Below are 23,822 nucleotides of genomic sequence, written 5' to 3'. Positions count from 1 at the left end.
CGTTCCACAGGTGCATGTTCATTAATTGTTTATGGTTCATTGAACAAGCATGGGAAACAGTGTTTAAACCCTCTACAATGAAGATCTGTGAAGTTTGGATTTTTACGAATTATCTTTGAAAGACAGGGTCCTGAAAAAGGGACGTTTTTTTTTTGCTGAGTTTTTGCTGAAATCCTGATTGAGAATGAAACGACTGAACAAATAAACAATGAAACAGCACAGCAAGTAAATGAAAAAAATAGGTTTTGATTGTTTTACTGGTATTGGGGGAATATGTAAATGACCCAAAAATGTGTGTGTTTGTAACCTTTATTTAACTAGGCAAGTCAGTTAAGAACATTATTTTTTACAATGACTGCCTACCCCGGCCAAACCTGGACGACGCTGGGCCAATTGTGTGCCGCCCTATGAGACTCCCAATCACGGCCGGAAGTGATACAGCCTCGATATGAACCAGGGACTGTAGTGACGCCTCTTGCACTGAGATGCAGTGTCTGAGACCGCTGCATCCATGTGTGTGTGTTAACTATTTAACTGTACTAGAATGCTTAAAAGGCCACTAAAATTGTAAATATCGGTTATCAGTTTTTTTGGCACGGAAAATATCGATATCGGACAAAAATGTCATCAGTGCATGACTATACCACCATGTCTTCTGTAGCACAAAGACCTGTATATTGACATTTCCTCCGACATTGTGTTATCTTAACACCACAACTGCAGTTTCTTCTAACAAGGGATCATGAGTTGACAGAAGTTTTCGGGTTAGCTCATTGTAAACCTGTGGTGGGGGGTGTTTTTGTTAAGTCTGAATGCCTGGCTCTTGAGTGTTGTTTTGGCTAACCACAAAAAAACAGCTCCGATTATGATGGGGCTTGAAACCATATGGTTCCTCCAGACTAGTTTCGCAAAGTGTTGCGACTATTTTGTTACATGCTTTGTGGATTACATTAATTCCAGCGGATTACTTTTGTTAAACAGAAGGATGAACTACTTTCATTGAAAACATGTCACACGTGTCTGTTCTGTTTAACAGAGGCTTGTGGTTAGGAATGGTTTGGTTTTAAGCAGTGAGCCTGGACTGCAGTCATTTTTTAGTTCTTCTTCTGAACAATATCTTGATATTAGGTTTATAAGCTTTTTGGTTTGTTTATTTTATTGCGGCTGTTTATTCTGTTGAATATTTATTCATACCCACACCTACCCAGAAATCCTCATTGCAGTATGACGCTACAAACATCCACCCATAATTTATTTAATCCAGAGTTTAACCTGAATCCCACAAATCACTACAACATATGGCTCATTCTGAAATGCTTTAAGATGTTTCTGAGAAGTTTCTCACTCTCACCCATATAATATCTCTCTGCAAACAAATAAATCATTGTTAGAACAACATCAAAAGTGTTGAAAAATAAAGAGTTGTTCCGTACCATAAAACTAAACTGTGTCCCAAATGGCATCATATTCCCTACATAGTGCACTACCTTTGACCAGAGGCACTGGTCAAAAATAGTGCACTATGTATGGAATAGGGTGCCATTTGGGACACAGTGCTGTTGTGTGGGAGGGAATGTTCTTCAGGCATATCTGCCACTTTGTGTGGGCTATGCTATGCACTCACCCTGATTGGTATCTGAAGGAGCAGTAACTAGCGATCGAGTCAGAAGATTGATTGAGCGTTTCTTTTGGAAGTATTTTGCTTCCATTTCATTCTGTTCAATAGTCTAGTGTTCAACTTAGACACAGGAACATTGTGTGCAATATTGTTTAGTTTGTACTGTTGAGCTACATAGGCTAATTTATGTAAAGGGGTATTTCCATCTAAAGACCCATGAGCACCGACGAGAAGTTCATAGGAGGATGACAAATTGGGTGTCAAATGAAAGCTAGTCTATATTTGAGAAGTTGAGGCATTTGTGGATTTTTCAAGCATTTTCAATTCTAAAAATGTGGAGTAAGAAAAGGCTTTGATTTCTGGTCAAACGGATGGAATAGGAGTCATTGACGACATCAGTGGTGTAAAGTACTTAAGTTAAAATACTTTTGAGTACTACTTTGCTATTTATATTTTTTGACAACTTTTACTACATTCCTAAAGTAGAATTTTACTGGGTTACTTTTACTTGAGTCATTTTCTATTAAGTATCTTTACTTTTTACACAAGTATGACAATTGGGTACTTTTTCCACCAATAGAAGACATCTACCAGAAAAGAGTTAGCTATTAGAAATACATCAAAACACAATCATGTTGAAGTAAAGACCCCTGCCAACTAATATCAAAATAAATTATTTGCCTCCTAAGTTTAAAAAACATTGCATTGCCAATTCCGTTACTTAAACCTCTTAACGATCTGACCCTTTTTTTTCAATTTCCGCCTAAAATGACATACCCAAATCTAACTGAGACAGCAGGGGTTCAAACTGTAGAAGCCAGTTCCTACATTTGAATATAAAAATAGATTTGATCAAACAAAACTATGCTACATTTTTATCTCTGGGACCCTCAGGATGACAAATCAGAGCAAGATTACCGAATGTATGTTCATTATTTACGTTCAGAGGTGAGTGTATCAAACCAGTTGCCATGATACGTGTTTTGTTGTGCACTCTCCTCAAACAATAGCATGGTATCTTTTCACTGTAATAGCTACTGTAAATTGAACACTGCAGTTAGATTATCAATAATTTAAGCTTTCTGCCCATATAAGACATGTCTATGTCCCGGAAGGTTGGCTGTTGTTTACAACGTCATTCTAGTCACATTAGCGCATGTTAGCAACAACCATCCCGGTTTAGAGACACTGATCCTGTAGAGGTTAAAGGCAGTGCAGTCGAAAATTAGATTTCCCTGTGTTTTATTTATATTTCCACACTGAGGTTGGAATAATATTTTCGAATTGTGTAAAAGTCCCTTCTAGTGTAAGAGCGTTTGAAAAGACTGCTGTTTTGGTGGGGTGGAGTTTTGTCCTTCCATTGTGACATCACCATGTGTTAAATTAGTTAATAGGCTAATAAGAAAGTTCCAAACCTCTCTGCCAAGAACAACCCCCCCCACTCAGACAGTCCTAGCAAAATTGTTGCTTGAGACATTTCTCTTTGCTGAGGAGCTTTTTTTATTACCATTTTACTAGAAAACAATCACAGTAAGGTGGCTTCAGAAAGTATGCATACCCCTTGACTTATTCCACCTTTTGTTGTTACATCCTGAATTCAAAATGGATTACTTTTTACTTTTAAAAAAAAAAAAAAATAAAAATAACTTTTTTTTTTTTACACACAATACCCCATAATGACAAATTGAAAACAATGTTTTTAGAAATGTTTGCAAATGTATTAAATTAAATACAGAAATATATAGTTTACATAAGTATTGACACCCCTGAGTCAATACATGTTTGAATCACCTTTGGCAGCGATTACATCTGTGAGTCTTTCTGGGTAAGTAAGAGCTTTGCACACCTGGATTTTACAATATATTTGAACATTATTATTTTAAAACTTCTTCAAACTCTGTCAAGTTGGTTGTTGATCATTGCTAGAAAGCCATTTTCAAGTCTTGCCAGAGATGTTAAAGTCATCGTTGGCCTGATGGTGAAATCCCTGAGCGGTTTCCTTTCTCTCCAGCAACTGCATTAGGAAGGACACCTGTATTTTTGTAGTGACTGGGTGATACACCATCCAAAGTGTAATAACATCACCATGCTCAAAGGGATATTTAGTGTCTTTTTTATTAATCTACCAATTAGGTGCCCTCCTTTTGAAATTCACTGCTTGACTGAGGAACCTGACAATTATCTGTATTTGTGGGGTACAGAGATGAGGTAGTCATTAAAAAATAATGTTAAACACTATTATTGCACACAGTGAGTACATACAACGTATTGTTACTTGTCAAGCACATTGTTACTCTTGAACTGATTTAGGCTTGCCATAGCAAAGGGGTTGAATACTTATTGACTAAAGACATTTCAGCTTTTCATTTTGTATTCATTTGTACGCATTTAGAAAAACATAATTCCACTTTGACATAATGGGGTATTGTGTGTAGGGCAGTGACACAATCTCACTTTAATACATTTTGAATTCAGGCTGTAACAACACAACAAAATGTGGGGAACGTCTAGGAGTATGAATACTTTCTGAAGGCACTGTAATTGTTACCCAGAAATGATTTGATATTGAGTTAAAAACATCTGCATTGGACCTGTTTTTAAGAGATTTCCTCATTTCTCTATCTCTCTCGTGAAGAGGGAGGATAAAGAAGGGTAGACCTACCAAGTAGTTTACTGTTTTACCTGCATACAAGTTTGTTTATTCATTATTAGGTTGTGATTAAAACTGGTCATTTTGTTACCAAATCAGTAGCAGAATTGATAGAAATCATAGTAGCCACAAACCACAGTTTGGTCACCTGCTACTGTTCTCCCTTCCACTGCCATACTGTTATGTTCAGCTCATAACAGTTTTTTCCTGTTTGGTGGTCAAAGCAAGACTGTGAAAACCGTCTGGACAATCTCCCTCTCTACCTCTCTCTCTCTCTCGTAATTCCGTTACCAGATGTAAATCCACTTACTACCTACCGTAGTTTCATAACCAAAATAAATTGGTGTCATGTCATAGCTGACACCATTTTCTTTCTTGCAGGCATTTTTCAATCTTAATTCGGAGCAGATAATTAAGAGTTTTTGGAAAACCGGCATTAATAAGAGGGATATTTTTTACCTTTATTCTCTTAGCAATGTTTGCATCATTATTAACAGTAATTAGTTTTTGTGACAATTTGTGGAAATTGTTAAATGTAGACCTTGTGCATGGAGTTGTATGGTTTGTTAAACTTTGAAATCAATGGTTTCTGTTTAGCATACATTTTAATTGAAAACTGAGTCAAGCGTAATTCCGTTACCATGGAATTGCCCAAAGGCTTCCATAAAACAGCATATTCTTGAATACAGGAAGAGAGAACCACCTGCATCTGATTCCCAGCATTGCCTCCCACCCACACACAGCAGCCCTGGCAGGCTGTGACTGAGGCAGTGACGTGGTGCTGTTGAGCCCAGCCGAGCCCGGGTTTGAGATACCAGGGGATAAGAACGGCCCTACTACAGCCTGGGCACAGAGCAGCACAGCCCACTGCCAGACCTGTTCTTAGCTCCTGAGTGAGAGAACCAACCAGAGCAAGCTGAGGTGGCAGGAGGACCAGGGCCGGGTCAGTTTCAGGCTGGGCCAACCCAAGCCAAGGGAGAGAGGGCTGGGATTCTGGTTCCCGAACATGGGTCTTCTCAGGGTTGTGAGGTGGGAATTAGAGGATTCCCACTGGAAGAATGGTAGCTTAGAGCAGTAGGACAGAGCATTGAGAGCAGTAGGACAGAGCATTGAGAGCAGTACTCCTTCTCTTACCCGCTGGAACAATTGTTTCACCTGCTTAATAGGTGAAAACTGAGGTCTGTTTGTATGGGATCATCTTTTTTTGACCACTTATAAATCGAATGAACAAATCCCCCATACATCAGGGGCGAAGCTCATTCCTTAATGATTATTGCTGGGCTTTGGCCCTCCCTGTGTGTGCAGTTCTCTAACTGTGTGAGGCAAGTGCAATGCACAGCAAAGGTGAGGATTGGATTTATATAGCACCGTTCTACCAACTGAGGTACCCAAAGCGCTTTACATAGTAAAGGGGGAAACTCACCTTATCCACCACCATTTTGGTAGAGAGTGCCCTCAGCCTGGATGCTGTTTACGTTGTAGTTTAAAACGACCTACCGCTGCAGCCCGACTCTGGCCAAAAGCACTTGACTTCTGTAGCCCTTTTATTTCAGCCTGACTGATTCAGTCAGTGCCCTGCTGAAAAATACATGACGTAGCTAAAGTTAGACCCCGACCTCAGTTACATGGAAGCTGCTGTACACATCAATAGCCTAGCTGTTCTATTTGAAAATGCACATGTTGTTTTCCTGTCTGTGCACTGCATCTGTCTGTGTCTTTTAAGGACACGTAGGCTGTAACCAGAATGCCACATTTGGCCTCCTGTCAGTTAATCAATCAGTCCGATAGTAAAAGCAGACCTATTTGACATCCATACACTACTGTCCAGTGAACTGAACAAATGATATGAATGAACACTAGTTGAGGCAATTGCTGCCCTGTTATGAGCTCTGTTAGCCTGTGTTGTACAGTGCATTCAGACCCATTTGTCTTTTACCACATTTTGTTATGTTACAGCCTTATTCTAACATTTATTAAAAATATATATATAAATCTACACACAATACAGCATAATTACAAAGCAAAAAAACAGTTTTTTAGAAAAGAAAGAACTGAAATATCACCTTTACATAAATATTCAGACCCTTTACTCAGTACTTTGTTCAAGCACCTTTGGCAGCGATTACAGCCTTGAATCTTCTTGGGTATGACCCTACAAGCTTGGCACACCTGTATTTGGGGAGTTTCTCCCATTCTCTGTCAGATTGAATGGGGAGCGTCGCTGCACAGCTATTTTCAGGTCTCGTCAGAGATGTTAAATCGGGTTCAAGTCCGAGCTCTGGCTGAGCAACTCAAGGACATTCAGAGACTTGTCCCGAAGCCACTCCTGCGTTGTCTTGGCTGTGTGCTTAGGGTCATTGCCCTGTTGGAAGGTAAACCTTCGCACCAGTCTGAGGTCCTGAGCGCTCTGGAGCAGGTTTTCATCAAGGATCTCTTTGTACTTTGCTCCGTTCGTCTTTCCCTCAATCCTGACTAGTCTCCCAGTCCCTGCCGCTGAAAAACATCCCCACAACATGATGCTGCCACCACCATGCTTCACCGTAGGGATGGTGCCTAGTTTCCTCAGATGTGATGCTTGGCATTCAGGCCAAATAGTTAAACCTTGGTTTCATCAGACCAGAGAACCTTGTTTCTCGTGATCTGAGAGTCCTTTAGGTACCTTTTGGCAAACTCCAAGCGGGCTGTCATGTGCCTTTTACTGAGGAGTGGCTTTTGTCTGGCCACTCTACCTTAAATGCCTGATTGTTGGGGTGCTGCAGAGATGGTTGTCCTTCTGGAAGGTTCTCCCATCTCCACAGAGGAACTCTGGATCTCTGTCAGAGTGACCATCGGGTTCTTGGTCACCTCCCTGACCAAGGCCCTTCACCCCCGATTGCTCAGTTTGGCCGGGCGGCCAGCTCTAGGAAGAGTCTTGGTGGTTCCAAACTTCCATTTAATAATGATGGAGGCCATTGTGTTCTTGGAGACCTTCAATGCTGCAGAAATGTTTCGCTACCCTTCCCCAGATCTGTGCCTCGACACAACCCTGTCTCGGAGCTCTCTAGACAATTCCTTCGACCTCATGGTTTGTTTTTTTCTCTGACATGCACTGTCAACTATGGGACCTTATATAGACAGGTGTGTGCTTTTCCAAATCATTGTCCAATCAATTGAATTTACCACAGGTGGACTCCAATCAAACATCTCAAGGATGATCAGTGGAAACAGGATACACCTGAGCTCAATTTCAAGACTCATAGCAAAAGGTCTGAATTGTTATTTAATTTTTTTTTAAATTGTGTTTAAAAAGAATTGCTAACAATTCAAAAAAACTGTTTTTGCTATGTCATTATGGGGTGTTGTGTGTAGATTGATGAGGAACATTTTTTATTTAATCAATTTTAGAATACGGCTCTAACGTAACGAGATGAAAAAGTGAAGGGGTCTGAATACTTTCCGAATGCACCGTATGTAGAATACAGGCTATGAATGACCCGTTCTGCTTGTGTATCTCTTGTTCTGTCTTGTAGGTGCAATCCTGGGTCGCTCGGAGACACAGGAGTGCGTTTACTACAACTCTAGCTGGGAGAAGGAGCGAACCAACCGCAGTGGCATCGAGCCTTGCTACGGAGATAAGGACAAGAGGCTCCACTGCTTCGCCACCTGGAAAAACACCTCGGGAACTATCGAGATCGTCAAGCAGGGCTGCTGGCTGGACGATGTCAACTGCTATGACAGGTTAGGTAGTGTCTTATTCTGAGGCAAGATTGTAGACTTAGGGCTTAGTGGTCCTCTGTAGCTCAGTTAGTAGAGCATGGCACCAGGATAGTGGGTTTGATTCCCGGGACCTCCGATACATGAAAATGTATGCACGAAAACAGTCACTTTGGATAAAAGTGTTTGCTAAATGGCATATACAGTGGGGCAAAAAAGTATTTAGTCAGCCACCAATTGTGCAAGTTCTCCCACTTAAAAAAATGAGAGGCCTGTAATTTTCATCATAGGTACACTTCAACTATGACAGACAAAATGAGAAAAGAAAATCACATTGTAGGTTTTTTAATGAATTTATTTGCAAATGATGGTGGAAAATAAGTATAAGTACGGCGTCTCCGACCACATATCACATTTTCGGATCAAGCAAAAATTGGCTTTCTACTACAGCGCTTGTCAGAGTGGTTGTCTGTCTCTTCCTGTAAAGATGTAGTTCTTCCTCACCAGTGAGAGAAAGAGGGGGATCGGTACAGTGGAGGGCTGCCAGCACTCAGCTCTCTACCTTTGTGACAGAGGTGTTCTCTTCTTTCTTCTCCTGTCTTTCTCTCTCTCTCTCTCTCTCTGCCGCAGTAGTGAATGTGTGGAGACGAAAGAGAGTCCGGACGTCTTCTTTTGCTGCTGCGAAGGCAACATGTGTAACGACAAGTTCCTCTACAGCCCCGACACGCAGGCTGTCCAAAGTAAGTCGTCATGTAAGTTCACACACCGGAAGCTGATGTAATGTCACATCCTCCTCTGTCTGTTTTCCAGCCAAACACAGACGATCAGTCAATAAGAATAACCCAACCTAACCCAAGAGGCACTGGGGCATATTCCCCAACACACACTAGAGACACAAGGTCTTCTACTTCACCAGGGCCCGTAGGTCTACTGCTTTAATTTGAAACTCTGTTTCCAGGCTGGCCACTGTCCTCCTCTCTATGGCGGCCAGTAGGGACCTGTCTGAGTCTAGGCCCAGTCAGAGTGTAGCAACTAGTGTCGTCCGTCGGGGCCACCAAGCCCAGCCCCAGATAACCTCAGTGTCACAGGAAGGGAAACCACAGCAATAATGCAATCCAGCCGTGTTTGTGATGTCAGAGAACTGTGATGTCAGAGAACTGTGATGGCAGAGAACTGTGATGACATAGCTGTGGCTGATCACATCAAATACTACATCTTTGTGATATGACAAGTGGGCGCACTGCACAGTAAGGCTTAGCTATTTGTTTTTTGGGTCACTTGGTTGTTTCGGTGGTTATTTTTGGCTGCTGGCTTAAGTTCTCATGAAATGCATTTCACTATTAATCTCACTATTTAGAGGATTTTGTTGAAGCGACCCAGATGTGTTGAGCTGTGTCGGGAACTATTTTTAGAGTGTTTCACTACCAGTCTTCTGATACCATTGTGTATGGCGTGATGAAAATATGAGGGGAACAAAGCACATTTGCATACCTGTATTAAGGTGTATTCTCTCTCCATCTCCCTGTCTCCTCCTCACCAACCCCCTTCCCTCTCTTTCCACCATCCTCCCCATTCTCGCACCTTTATGTACCCCACCCCTCTCATTTTCTTCCCCCTCCTCCCCATTACCGCCTTCTCCGCCCCCCGGTTCTCCGTCCACAGCGACCTCCAACCCGTTTTCCCAGAAGCCTCAGCTGTTCAACACCCTGCTGTACTCTCTGGTGCCCATTATGGGCATCGCCGCCATCGTCATCTTCTCCTTCTGGATGTACCGTCATCACAAGCTGGCATACCCCCCCGTCCTGGTGCCAACACAGGTAAGAGTGTGAGAGTGTGTGCGTGCGATGTCCAGAATAAACGGAAGACGTACTCCTCACTGCTTGGTATTTTAATCTTGATATAGGAGTGACTCACTAACATTTCCAAGGAAAACGGATGCAAAACAATGGATGGCAGAAGAGAACGTTGAACCTGCTGATCTGAAGTGAACACACGTGATTAGCTGGAGAGTGACAGGAAGCCTAGCCCCGACTCGGACCGTGTGCTGCCGTGTGTGTGTGTGCGTGCAGTCCATGCAGTGTATGTGGGCACACTGTGAAATGTGTATCTGCTCAGCACTCAAGCCATTACTATGGCCCCACACACAGGCACACGACGGACACACACAAAGCTGTTGTTTGTTTACCCTGGTTAGGCTCACAGGATAGGGCTCTGTGCTCATAGGTCGGACAAGGGTGGCTCACTCAAGCCTGCTCCTGTACAGCTCTTTGTAAACTGCCGTACAATAAATACAAATGTCACCAGAACACTGCCACTGCCTTTCCTCTGCCTGTTGCCCTTTGCAGTGTGTTTGAGAGGGAGCCCACGATGCCGTGAAGTGTTTGGTTACTGTGCTCGGTTACTGCGTCATACGGAACAGTGTGACCTGACCCCACTCCTCTGCCTCCACCCCAAAGGCTCCCTGTGTTTGTCATCTATTTCTGGGGTGAGCTGGGATGATTCTGGCCTCCCTAACCCAGCACTACGTGGCCATGATGCCATGAAGGAGCGAGCACCCAGGGTACGGTTTAGGCCTGAAAGGGAAAGTGAGGGGAAAAGCACAAACTAATAAATAATGCAGTCAGGCTCTCCCTCCCCCTTCCCCTCTCTCTCCCTCCCTCCTTCCCTCCCCTGGAGGCTGGCTCTAACCCTGGGCCCTTAAAGTGTCCATGTTTAATCTATAACGCATCTCCTTTGAGCAGAAGTGCTGATTGCCTTGCCTTGTGAGCAGCTGATCTGACACCGGACTAAAACTCGCCCACTTCGACTCTTAATCTCTGTGTCATGTCTGATTTGTTACGACAAGCGCCCCTCCGTTTCCTTTGCCCTACGTGGCTTTGCTTCAAGCTCTGCTGTAGCCAGACGAGCAGTCGTGACGCGCGGGTGAGGTGAGCCTGGAGAATGTACATTTAAGAGCATCCGTCTATTTGCTATGATTACAACAATGGAATGCAGGAAATGCCATGACACCGTTAGCTAGTGTCCTAGAGGTTGCCAGAGTCTGGCAGTAATACATGCATACACAGGCCCAGGGCTAGTTATGGCAGGGACATAATTTATGACTGTTCTGCTTGGGCACAGCAGCCACTCTCCTAACTACCTGTCTTACTGTATGGAACATGAGCTGAGGCCTCTCCATTATTAATGAGCTTTTTTTTTGTTAAAGGTAAACACTCACTGTGCTTTGTTACAGAGTGAGAGTGAGCGAAAAGGGATTGGCAACCTTTCAAGGGTCACCACAATCACGATCGCGTCCATATCTGAATTTGAGCCAGTATGCTACAGCAGGAAAATAATCCCGCAGGAACAGGACATTTGAATTATTATGTGGATTATAATTAATAGACATTTTTGTAGGGGTTGATGCACGTTTCATTAGGGAGAAACGAGTCAGAAATCTCAGTGGAAATTACAAACTTTTATAACCTTGCAGGAATGTTCTCCTGCAACAGGGTGGTCAAATTAAGATCCTACATCTGTATGAAAACAGTTGAGTATAAAAAAAGGCTCAGGCAGAAAAGGAGATGGCTGCTCTATTAGTATTCTATACTTTTAACTAGCCTGCACTGAGTGTACAAAACATTAAGAATACATTCCTAATATTGAGTTGCACCTCCTCCCTTTTGCCCTCAGAACAGCCTCAATTCGTCAGGGCATGGACTCGACAAGGTGTCGAAAGCGTTCCACAGGGATGCTGGCCCATGTTGACTCCAATGCTTCCCACAGTTGTCAAGTTGGATGTCCTTTGGGTGGTGGACCATTCTTGATACACACAGGAAACTGTTAAGCGTGAAAGAGCCAGCAGCGTTGCAGTTGACACATCTGTGCACCTGGCACCTACTACCAAACCCTGTTCAAAGTTTAAAAATCCTTCTTTAACCGATCTCCTCCCCTTCATCTACACTGATAGAAGTGGATTTAATGTGACATCAATAAGGGGTCATAGCTTTCACCTGGACTCACCTGGTCAGTCTGTCATGATAAGATGTTTCGTATATTCGCTTTCCCACACAAGCACAAACACATGGTCATCAGATGCTGCGGCGCCAGGCGACACTGTCCACATATTTGTTATCGGGGCTCTATTTTTCATACGGCCATGAGAGGTCAGGGGAAGCTGGAATTGATTCAGTAGCTGACGACACACACAGGCCCACATCTTTCACACGCCAGACCCAGGAGGAGTGAGCGGGGCGAGAGAGAAGAAAAGGGAGGAGGCCCAGGAGGAAAGCTGGAGAGAGAGATGAGAAACGGGGAGAAATCTCTCTTACCAGAGTCATCTATCATCTGGGATGTGACTACTGCTCCTTTATCTACCTCCATTTCACCCTCACTGAAAACAATCATTTCTTTTTTTGCCTCTTTTCTATCCTATAACAAGCACGCCTTTCATATAATGATAGAGGTAAGATACGTTTTATTAAACTCCAACACTTTTCAATTTCAGTGGGTTTTGGTTGGGAGGGAGCTTGATAACTGGGCCCGTTTCATTTCTGACTGCTTCCCGATTTATTGTTTTATTTATTTCTTTGGGTGGGTTTATTTTATATGTGAGTCATGGTTGCTTTTATGGATCTTTTTAATCATATTTTTGCATGGACGTCATGCATTTTTTTCCATCCTTTGTAAATGCAGAATATAGTGGAATCAACCGATGACCAAACAAAGTGCATGCATGAGTCAATGTACAAAATGCATTCTATGAGCATGGATGTCCACTTTGGATGATAATATTTTGCACTTTTTTTTTTTTTATCTGTTGCAATGCAACCATGGGTAGATAACTAAGATGACGTGTGCCAACGTGTAAATGAAAGAGGGGTTGGAATCCATTGAATTACGGAAAGGCTGCCTCTGAAATGAAACCTTATTCTCTAGACACTGTAGTACTTTTGCCCAGGGCCCATAGGATTCTGGTCAAAAGTAGTGCACTATGTTGGGAATACAGTGTCATTTGGGACACGGCCCATTCTTGTGCTAATACATGGATGAAAGAGGCATTGGACCAATTTAAATACAAGTATGGCCTTTGATGTGGCGCTGGTCAACATTTAGCCAATGTTTCGCAACAAAGGACTACTGTTAACCCCCCCAGCAGCATGTGATGCTTTCAATGTCATAAGTCAATTGCTGTAATTGAAGTAGCGGAGATGTGTGATTGTTTGAAGGCCTCATGCATCAGAGTGGGTGGGTTTGTGCAGATTATTTTTTATTTCCTGTGGTACAGTGTGGTGTGCTGACAAAGTGTAATGCACGCCATTCAGCCGCCCAACCACCTTGTGAACGGAGCCTGGGTCTGGTGACACTGTGACTGACAGCCCAGATCATAACAATTCTAGAGAAAGAGATGCTGCTCCTGCTTTTGTAGTGCTTTACTTGAACTGTTTGCCACTGGTCTAGGGTTGTGTCCCAACTGGCACCCTATACCCTAAATAGTGCACAAATTTTTAACCAGAGCTCTCGTGGGCCTCAGTCAAAAGTAGTGCATATATATAGGGAATAGGGTGCCATTTGAGACTCATCCTAGGCCTTTAGACAGTCAGTGGATCTGATCTATTTGCCCTTACCTCCTTAGCAGGGTTACCTAGGGTTACCTCTTCCAAATTGTTCTGTGGTACAGCTGGTATCTATTGTGAATGCTCCTTAGCCTCCTTGGCTGTGTCATTGTTCCTGAGGACTTCGGATTTTAGAAACAAAACAGTCCTTCAATTCCAATATAGAACCGTCATGGTGGCCTAGAGTCAGTTGGAACTGCCTCTGCCTGCCAAGTGGTTACTTCTAAGTGAACTTGCAGACAGTAAGAAAATATTTTCACAACTTTTTACCTGTCAATCTGCTCCTTGTCGCATGTGTCATTACATTGCTAGCCAAGGAATGCCTCCCAAATGACACACTATCCCCTATAGTGTGCCCTACTTTTTAACTAGGGCCCATAGGACTCTGGTTAAAAGTAGTGCACTATATAGCGAATAGGGTGCCAATCGGGACACACACCACGATTCATAACCCTCTTACCACCACCAAGGACGTACCAGATCGTAAATCGGCCGTAAAATAAACAACACAATTGTTTTGTTTTTTTTAGTTCCTTTTTCAAAACATCATAAATGGGATGGAATTCTATTGAGGGACATTTATTAGTGCCCAGGGGCGTCTCTCCATTAAACACAATACGGTTTTCAATCCTGCTTTTTACGACTCAGCATTCAAGCGTCTGATTAATTATTGAAACTATGGCGAGGAAAAGTCAGGCGTAAGCATGTCGGGCAGGCAGGCGTCTGGTGTGTTTACTGAAACCGTGGCCAATGTCAGCGCTGTTGCTTGGCAGGCTGTTGATGGCGGCGAGAGTCTGCCCCAACCTCCCCTCTCACCATTCTTCAGCTCTGCAGGGCGACAATAGACCCCCCCGAACACCCCTCACTTGTTCATCTTTCCATCAATGGTTGCCATGCCCTCCAGTGGACATTGAACCAGCCACTATGTATTTTTCGGTTTTGGGGCTCCACATCGATGGTGACATCGTACTCCCTCACTCTCTCTCGAAAGTCACACGTGGAAGTGATTAGTTTAATCCAGAGGACCAGCTGACTTGACCCATTTTATATTTGGAACACACACACAATTTGTGACACTTGCTCCCTCTAGCACATTGTTGATTTGAAACTAACCCTGCCCTAAGCCATCACCAGAGGGAGAGGCTTGACCCATCTAGGCCACTCATATCAGGTTGCTCTTCATGCGATACAGTACCCAGATATAAATATGCTAAATACATGGCATTACTTCTGACAGCAGCTACTGCCACACCCGCCTTGTTTTCAACCCTGCCAGGTTGGCACCCTATTGCATATATAATGCACTACTTTTGACCAGAGCCATTTAGGCCTTGGTCAAAAGTAGTTGAGAAAATAGAGAGCCATTTGGGACGCATCACCACAATCGAAGGCTAAAGGCGCCCTCCCCTCTCTTTGTTATAACTAGCTTCTTCTAAGTCCCAGACATCTCCTCTCTTCTCCTGTCTCTTATTTACTCTACCTTTTATGCGGGAGGACTTGTAAAAGACACGCTTGGTCTTCAAATATTCCTATAATAACATGGAAGGATCTAATTGAAAATGCATGTCAAGTCCATTTCTTTGAAGAGACGGTAGGACTGACCGAGTTAATGCCCTGTGAAGTCTCAGAGAAGACTCTGGGTGTGCCCCTAAAGGCACCGTATTCCCTATATACTGTAGTGCACTACTTTTGACACGAATCCTATGGGCCCTGATCAAAAGTAGTGCACTACATAGGGATACAGTCTCTATCACCGTTGCATTCAACTTATAACGTTTTAGTCATTTATCAGACAGTCTTACCCAGAGTGACTTACAGTAAGTAGTGAGAGCATTTTTTTTTTTAGTACTTGTCCCCTGTGGGATTCGAACCCATGACCTTGGCGTTGCAAGCGCCATGCTCTACCAACTGAGCCACACAGGACCACGTAACTGAAGTAGAATACAACAATGCTCTCTCCTTGTCCTGGAATGATCCCTGCGGACAGTGTTTTAAGCGTTCACACTGCTCTGTGTCTAGACTAACTAAGACAGTTTTCCTTGATGGAAATCTTTCAGATGAATCTCATCAGGTTTTCATCAATGTCTTGTCTAGTCTGGACTCTTTTTCATAATGATCTGTCTTCCCAAGTGTGTTCCCAGCAATTACACAGCTTTTAGAGTTCAAAAATACTGTTCCTGTTAGTGCAATGACAGAACTAATTAGATACAATAAAATTGTATCCGGTGTATCAGCATCATGTGGGGACTGAATACTGTGAGGACGTGCACCTGTTCTTTCCGCTATTCTCAACTGAGAAGCAATGATGGAAATTAGAATTGGCATTTCAATTTACCTCCTGAATCAATTGACTGAACTGAAATGGAATTGAGCCCAACACCAAGTATGTAGCCCCAATGTCACACTAGTACAGAGCGTATGAGTGTTTTCATTGATCCCAGTACCAACCTGCTGTCTATCTCCCTGTCTGCCCTCTGCTACAGGACCCACTGGGGCCACACACCCCTCCCTCTCCCATCATGGGGCAGAAGCCATTGCAGTTGATCGAGGTCAAAGCCAGGGGGCGCTTCGGCTGTGTGTGGAAGGCTCAGCTCCTCAATGACTACGTGGCTGTCAAGGTCTTCCCCATTCAGGTATGAGTTGGACGTTGAGGTACACTGTTGATGTAAAAATGACTTTATATAGATAATTGATTGATTGAGGTTTAGCTCTGTTCTAGGAAGTTGGCTTGAGCCTCCTGTTTTATGGGACTGAAGTGCCCCATGAAATACTATTAGTTATTGTGGTCATATTTGTGCATCACACAAGGTGAAATAGCTAATATATGCCATTCAGCAGACACTTTTATCCAAAGCAACTTAGTCATGTGCGCAAACATTTTCCGTATGGGCGGTCGCGGGAATCAAACCCACAATCCTGCTGTAGTAAACGCCGTCCTCTACCAACTGAGCTACAGAGAACCTAACGTTGTCTGTTGGTGTGTCGCCTGCAGGACAAGCTGTCATGGCAGAACGAGTATGAGATCTACAGCCTGACTGGGATGAAACACGAGAACCTGCTCCACTTTATCAGTGTGGAGAAGAGAGGCAACAACATGGACATAGACCTCTGGCTCATAACAGCCTATCACGACAACGTATGTACATAACTTGATTGTCCATTAAAATGTACATTTGTCTATTTCAGGGATCATGAACTGGAATCAGAGAGGATGATCAGGGGGCCGGAACATAATTACAAATCATTTGTAGACTGCAAATTGACCGCAAGAAGCCCAAACAGATACACTACTGTTCAAAAGTTTGGGATCACTTAGAAATGTCCTTGTTTATGAAAGAAAAGCACATTTTTTGTCCATTAAAATAAAATAAAATTGATCAGAAATACAGTGTAGACATTGTTAATGTTGTAAATGACTATTGTAGCTGGAAGCGGCTGATTTTGAATGGGATATCTACATTGTTGTACAGAGGCCCAAAAAAAAAAACTTGCTTACATTTGTATACGATCACATATTATGCGTGGGAATACTTTGGAAGAGATTTCCAAAATTAAAATCACTTGGAGCTGAAAAGACCACCCAAAAATAGTCTCAGACAACAAATAAAATGTGCCTGCGTGTCGCCAGTTGGGGAACCCTGGTCTATTTGTTCTTAACCCCCAACCGACCAAACACCACACACCACAGGAGACTGGTGGGAGGAGCTATAGGAGGACGGACTATTGTAACAACTGGAATGGAATAAATGGTTCCACATCAAACATATGGAAACCACTTGTTTCACTTCGTTCCATTAATTCCATTCCAGCCATTACAATAAACCTGTCCCCCTATAGCTCCTCCTACCAGCCTCCTCTGCCACACATATACCAAGAGAATGGAAGCAGCACAGGGTCAGACCCTGAAGCGGGTTTCCAATGACTGGCAACAACAGGTTGTCTGTCTGCCCTCCAGTGGTTGGACAGTGTTACTACAACTATGTTATCCCCCTCCCTCCTCCCATGTCGCAGCTGAAGCAGGATCAGAGATGTCAAATGAACCAATCTCCTAATTTTCCTGCACACAATCCTACAGGGTGAATAGAGAAAAGACTAACACTAATTGTGTTTCCCCCATAGGGCTCTCTGACTGATTACCTGAAGGCCAACGTGGTGTCATGGAACGAGCTGTGCCACATCTCCCAGACCTTGGCCCGTGGCCTGGCCTATCTCCACGAGGACATCCCTGGGCTGAAGGACGGACACAAGCCCGCCGTCGCACACAGGTGGGTAGGGTGTGGTATCCGCCGGGCCCGGTCCTACCTTGAATTAAAAAAAATGTTATTGTTCGCAGAGGGGGGGGGGCACTCTCTTTCTCTCTCTCTCTCTCTCTCTCTCTCTCTCTCTCCCTCTCTCTCTCTCTCATCACTCTCTTTCTGGCTCCAACAGGGACATGAAGAGCAAGAATGTGCTTCTGAAGAACAACCTGACAGCCTGCATAGCGGACTTCGGCCTGGCCCTGAAGTTTGAAGCTGGGAAGTCAGCAGGAGACACCCACGGCCAGGTAAAATAGTGACGCTGGTTATTCTGATGCTGTATTAACCTGCAGAAAGAGCAGACTCTGTCAATACGTTATCCGCAAATGTTGTGATACTGTAGTTCACTTCAAAATCAAATACATTTTCAGACTTCAAAAGCGGTGTAATATCCCACGATTGAGGTCCGTAAGAGGCGTGTAAATATCGGACAAACGTTGATTTCGGAGTGAACTATGACCTTAGGGCAGTGTGTTGTTGACATGAGACATGCTATGCTTCTCCAGGTGGGCACGAGGCGCTACATGGCCCCTGAGGTGCTGGAGGGGGCCATCAACTTCCAGAGAGACTCCTTCCTGAGGATAGACATGTACGCCATGGGGCTGGTGCTATGGGAGCTGACCGCTCGCTGCACCGCTGCAGACGGTGAGAGAAAAACGTGTGTGTGTGTGTGTGTCCTCGTGTGTTTGCAACAGGTATGTTGACCTTGTGCGTCTCAGTAAGGATCAGTGACACGGCCGACTGCTGACTCCATGTGGAGCTGACGGAAGTGACCAGAATACTTACAGTGCCGAATGTGATCCCAAAGGACTCACCGTGTGTTTGTGTGTGTGTGTGTGTGTGTGTGTGTGTTTTCTCTGTATTCTCATGCAGTGTGTATGTGTTTCGTTGCAGGTCCTGTGGATGAGTACACACTGCCCTTCGAGGAGGAGGTCGGCCAGCACCCATCTCTAGAGGACATGCAGGAGGTGGTGGTCCACAAGAAGCTACGTCCCTGCCTCAGAGAGTGCTGGCAGAAACACATAGTGAGTGAAGACCAGTGGTGGTCAATTGTCATACTCGAGTAAAAGTAAAGATGCCTTCTTGGAAAATGACTCAAGTGAAAGTCGCCCAGAAAAAACTGAGTAAAAGTCTAAAAGTATTTGGTTTTAAATATACTCAAAAGTAAATGGATTTGCTAAAATATACTTAAGTATTAAAAGTAAAAATTGTTTCACATTTTAAGCAAACCATTTTCCTGTCAAAATGTAACGAGTACTTTTGGGTGTTAGAGAAAATGTATGGATTATAAAGTACATTGTTTTATTTAAGAATGTATTAAAGTCAAAGTTGGCAAAAATATAAATAGTAAAGGACAGATACCACAAAAAACGACCTAAGTAGTACTTAGGTATTTCAGTGGTACTCTGGGCAGAGCAAAATTCAGTTGGTGTACAGTAACCGAAAAAGGTTGGAAACCAAATGGGTTAGAACATAGAGCTAGCAACATCAGGGTTATGGGTTCAGTTCCTGCGTATGATCAAAGATTCTGCTTAAATGACCATATATATATACTCTTATGCTTGTCCCAGGGCCTGGTGATGCTGTGTGAGACCATCGAGGAGTGCTGGGATCACGAGGCCGAGGCGAGGCTCTCGGCAGGCTGCGTGGAGGAACGCATCATCCAGATGCAACGCCAGACCAACATCATCGCCCCCGAGGAGATTGTCACCGTCGTCACCATGGTGACCAACGTGGACTTCCCTCCCAAAGAGTCCAGCCTATGAATGAACGAACATTGACTGGACGTGTCAGGTGGTGGACATGGAGCTATTTTGATTGGATGTTTTCAGGTATACATTGATCAACCAGAGTGGCCCGTTCAGGATCATGAACTCTGGATGATCCCGGGTTAAACTCTGACCCCTGACCCCCTCAGATGGGTGTGCTGGCGTGGTGTGTTTTAGTGCTGTGCGCTACACTACTGTCATTCAGGAAATACCTGGCTGTGCCCACCAACACTGGTTTGGTTTCTACCCACTTCATAGCATCACGATGTGTTGGACTCCCGTAGCGAGCCTCAAACTGTCAAAAAGAATCCTTCAAAAGAACACTAGGTCGTAACAAACCCTGTGAGCTGGGCAAAAGGGATATTTTCTATATGAAGAAAACACTAGGACCTCCTAACAGACTTCTGTTCTATTTTCTAAGAAAAAGAAGAGGAAGAGTATGGACTCTACAAGACGAACTCTCACAGCTCAGAAAAGAAAAGGGCAACTTGTTTTAAAATTCCTTTGCTGTTTTCTTTCTGTGTTTATATGATAATGATAATGACAATTGTAATGCCAATAAGAAACAGCTTCTGAATGTCACGTGTACTGCTGCTGTACATAATATCAAAACAATGGTAATCAAGGTTTATTTTAGGGGGGGGATCCATTTCCAAGCATTACTACTTCGAAAGCAAAACCATAGACCTCCCTCAAGTCAACACGGTATACCTCAGTTCCATCTTCATTACAACACTACAACCATAGAAGTAGAACTACTATTGTTTCTAGTTCTGTTAATTCTATTTCTATGATTACAACAATCTCTCTGTAAACTATTCAGATGACATCATTACTTTGGTATTATTGAACTATATACTGTACAGCTGTGGCAGGTGAAAACATAATAATTATCACCACAGTTTTTAAAACTAGTCTGCCAAGAGATGTATGACTATGAATTTACGCGAGCCTTCTTGTTTTTCTTTTTGAGCATTATTTTGTCCTTCCTTGCTGTTTTAATTTGTTTTTATTGTAAACATTTTAATCCTACATTTTAAGACTATTTCAATAACCCCCTAAGTCATTGAAAATTATATTATATTTTTTAAACACTTATTTTGGCTTGCTGTGTCAACCGAGTATTTAATGATGTGAGCATGCCTTTTGGTTATCCTTTGATCTTCTTTTTAAAAAGCTCAGGAAGCTACTCTTCTGTCTCGACTCCCTAGTTATTACCCATCTTTATCTCCCAGTCCCTAGCTACTACCCTTCTGTCTCACCCTGTCTGTAGCTACTACCCTTCTGTCTCACCCTGTCTGTAGCTACTACCCTTCTGTCTCACCCTGTCTGTAGCTACTACCCTTCTGTCTCACCCTGTCTGTATCTACTACCCTTCTGTCTCACCCTGTCCGTAGCTACTACCCTTTTGTCTCACCCTGTCTGTAGCTACTACCCTTCTGTCTCACCCTGTCCGTAGCTACTACCCTTCTGTCTCACCCTGTCCGTAGTTACTACCCTTATGTCTCTCCCGAGTCCCAAGCTACTACCCTTCTCGCTCTCACAGTTCCTAGCTACTAACCTTCTGTCTCTCCAGTCCCTAACTACTACCCTTCTGCTTTGAGACGCGGGTGAACCATCTCTTCCTGGTGTCATCTCAACCATAGCGTTAAAACATCTCTACTTCTAGCCTCTATCATCTCAACTCGGTTGAGCCTTTAATCAGTGTGACAACGTTACTACTGTAGACCCACCCTGGGCAAAACTAGGATGTCTCTCGTCGTCCTTCCGGAATTTGATTTGTGAATGTGTTCCATTTCTAGCTTGTTGTATGAGCTCAGATTTGTCTTCTGGGTGACATTGACACGGATGATGATGCGTTCATCTTTGCATTCTCTCTCTTCACACCTAGTCAGTGTTTTAAACTGGAACTACAACAACGTTCAGGGATTCAATACTATGCTTTTCAGTAATTACTACAGTATATGCAACTCGTGCAGAATGGTGCAAGTGCGTACGTACTTGCATTGCTGCAGGAGCGACTTTCACACCACTGTAGCATTTTTTTAAACAGTTAATCTTGTCTATTGATCTTTTAATTATTTGCAGACCTGAGCTTTTGAGTATTAGACAGAGAGCAGGTGGGCAGGTGCCAAATCAAACTATTACTTTACCTCTTATCTGAAAGACAGTGGAACGGACTTAGGGAAGGCCCAACTGCATTACTAGATTGTGTCTGTACTCTCGGGGTAAAGGCTGCAGTTGGCCAGTGGTCTCTCAGCGGATGTAGGCTCTATCACAATTTGTCTTTCCTTGGTTCCTCACATCCTGTCTCCTTGCCTAATATGGTTGAGGAGGAGGAGAGGGGATGTGAGGATTCAAGGACATTTTAATTGAGAAAGCCGTAGAATGGTGGCCGTTACTGTGAATCCCCCTCCCTCCCTCCCTCGCTCCCTACACACTGGAACCCTGTAGCGCTCAGCAATACAACTAGCAAGCAAAGGGCATTGGAGGAAGAGTGGAAGGGGCACGCGTTTCCAAGCAGTTAGCGGTGAACCAACAATCAGATATACAATCACTACAGTACTACAGTACTACTGCATTATTTTGATTGTCTTATGTCTTATTGTCGTATGTGCTTTTGAGAAAAAATAAATATGTAGCCATGATGTGATCCTCTGATTTCTGGTATTTTGAGGGTATAATTTTGTGTACCTGATTTTTATTTTTCAACCACAGCTACTTGTACAGAGCTGATTTCACTGTACAGACGTTTTAAACCCCAAACCACACTACAATCTTCTTAGTTGATCAGACCTTGGCCTTCTTGTGAGAGGTGATTTTCTTTCAGATAAACTTCAGAAAGCCCAATAACATTTTACTTCAGATTGACTGGAATATTGAAATGCACATTATGTAAATATACATGTCATATTTAGATTGTAGTTGATGGATATAGCATGAGGTTGTTTCTATTGTTTTTAGAATATATCACAAAGAAGCAAAAAAATCCCTGATGAATTAATTATTCCATAATAAGATTTGACCTGTTTATTTTGTAGATCTATGTTTTTAAATTGTTTCAATTTATGACCCAAATGGCCCAAAACGGTCACTCTTCCTTCCCCAGATGAGACTCATTTCTTTCTACGGTGGTCTGATGAAAATTCCCTCAAATGAAACCCTGAATCAATAGTTTTACCATTTTCACACTACTGAGGTGAGCCAAACTAAGCCGAACCGAGTCGCACTGGGGTGGCCTGGTTAAGCATCCACCATAAAAAAATGACAATGTGATCGGAAAATATCAGAGCCAGCAAATGATGGTTTGGGTTGGCTCAGTAGTGTGAAACCGGTCATTGTTTTACCTCAGACATCCTAGCTCAGACCCCAGATGTTACTCTAGTCTACAGCATTGAGATACCATTGCTACAATATTCCAGCAGTGTTGCAAGAATGTTATCCCTTGTATGTGACCAGCAGACAGTGTTTTCTGTAACACACTTTCTCTCAAAACAACACTAAAGCTAAACCTAGGTTAGCTTTAGTTCTGTATTTGCTGATAGTCAAACAGTGTGACTTGGCACAAATGACTGTTCAATTGGACTTGCCAATAGTTTTTATGCTTTGCAAGTTATTTAACAAACTTTTTCAGATGCCTGGTTGGAAGTGGATGTTAAATATTGTACAGAGAAATTGTATGCTATTGTCCCTAAAATAAAGTATAGTGACTGCTCATTGCTGCTGATGTCCATCTGAGATCTGCGAATTGTTTTTACCTAATAATGTTGGTGCTGAAAACAGACCACTAGATGGCAGCGTTTAGCATTGAATGGGTTTCATCTTCATGCATCACTATAACAAGTATGGGTCATACACTGATGAAAAAAATGCTTGACTTTATTCAATAAGTAGAGCCAAATCATTCTGTTTACACACAGGGAATATACACGTGGGGGAAAAATTTGATCAGGTCATTCATTGTCAGTCTGTGAGGGGATGGTTCGGGGTCCCATGTCTTTCAGTGGTTGTCCAAAACCAACCCTCAAACTGGACTGAATATTAAAGAATATGACCTTTTTGAAAAGCATATCGACTCTCTTCAAACTGAAAGAAAACCTTTCTTCAATATTGATGCAGATATCTTAAGAATTATCTATAGAAACTGATGGGGATAGTGTGCAGGAAATTGTCTTCTACTGAGATGATGATATGCGGGACTTA

The 23,822-nt window shown here is 43.1% G+C and overlaps 1 protein-coding gene and 1 non-coding gene across 7 annotated transcripts in view; one reads left to right on the top strand and one right to left on the bottom strand.

Annotated features, from left to right (window-relative positions):
• Window positions 1-23,336, top strand: part of LOC115129641 (activin receptor type-2A) — a 52,365-nt gene extending 29,029 nt beyond the window's left edge. For 2 of the 6 annotated variants that reach the window (XM_065018742.1, XM_065018741.1), the window contains 11 exons: window positions 7,433-7,513; window positions 7,778-7,985; window positions 8,592-8,713; window positions 9,624-9,778; window positions 16,039-16,188; window positions 16,548-16,691; window positions 17,675-17,820; window positions 17,984-18,098; window positions 18,357-18,495; window positions 18,745-18,875; window positions 19,422-23,336. In XM_065018742.1, coding sequence (XP_064874814.1) covers window positions 7,433-7,513; window positions 7,778-7,985; window positions 8,592-8,713; window positions 9,624-9,778; window positions 16,039-16,188; window positions 16,548-16,691; window positions 17,675-17,820; window positions 17,984-18,098; window positions 18,357-18,495; window positions 18,745-18,875; window positions 19,422-19,616 — 1,586 coding nt within the window. In that variant the 3' untranslated portion in view covers window positions 19,617-23,336. The remainder of the gene's footprint in view (window positions 1-7,432; window positions 7,514-7,777; window positions 7,986-8,591; window positions 8,714-9,623; window positions 9,779-16,038; window positions 16,189-16,547; window positions 16,692-17,674; window positions 17,821-17,983; window positions 18,099-18,356; window positions 18,496-18,744; window positions 18,876-19,421) is intronic. The other 4 variants (XM_065018745.1, XM_065018743.1, XM_065018744.1 and 1 more) reach the window with 4 other exon arrangements.
• Window positions 15,406-15,479, bottom strand: trnaa-ugc (transfer RNA alanine (anticodon UGC)). The gene has a single exon. It is a non-coding gene; the product is annotated as a tRNA-Ala (tRNA).
• Window positions 23,337-23,822: the final 486 nt, after the last annotated feature.

The sequence above is a fragment of the Oncorhynchus nerka genome, linkage group LG5 (assembly GCF_034236695.1).
Source record: "Oncorhynchus nerka isolate Pitt River linkage group LG5, Oner_Uvic_2.0, whole genome shotgun sequence".
In the NCBI taxonomy this organism is placed as follows: domain Eukaryota; kingdom Metazoa; phylum Chordata; class Actinopteri; order Salmoniformes; family Salmonidae; genus Oncorhynchus; species Oncorhynchus nerka.
The sequence above is the reverse complement of the archived record's forward strand: the minus strand, read 5'-3'. Positions and strand labels throughout refer to the sequence as shown.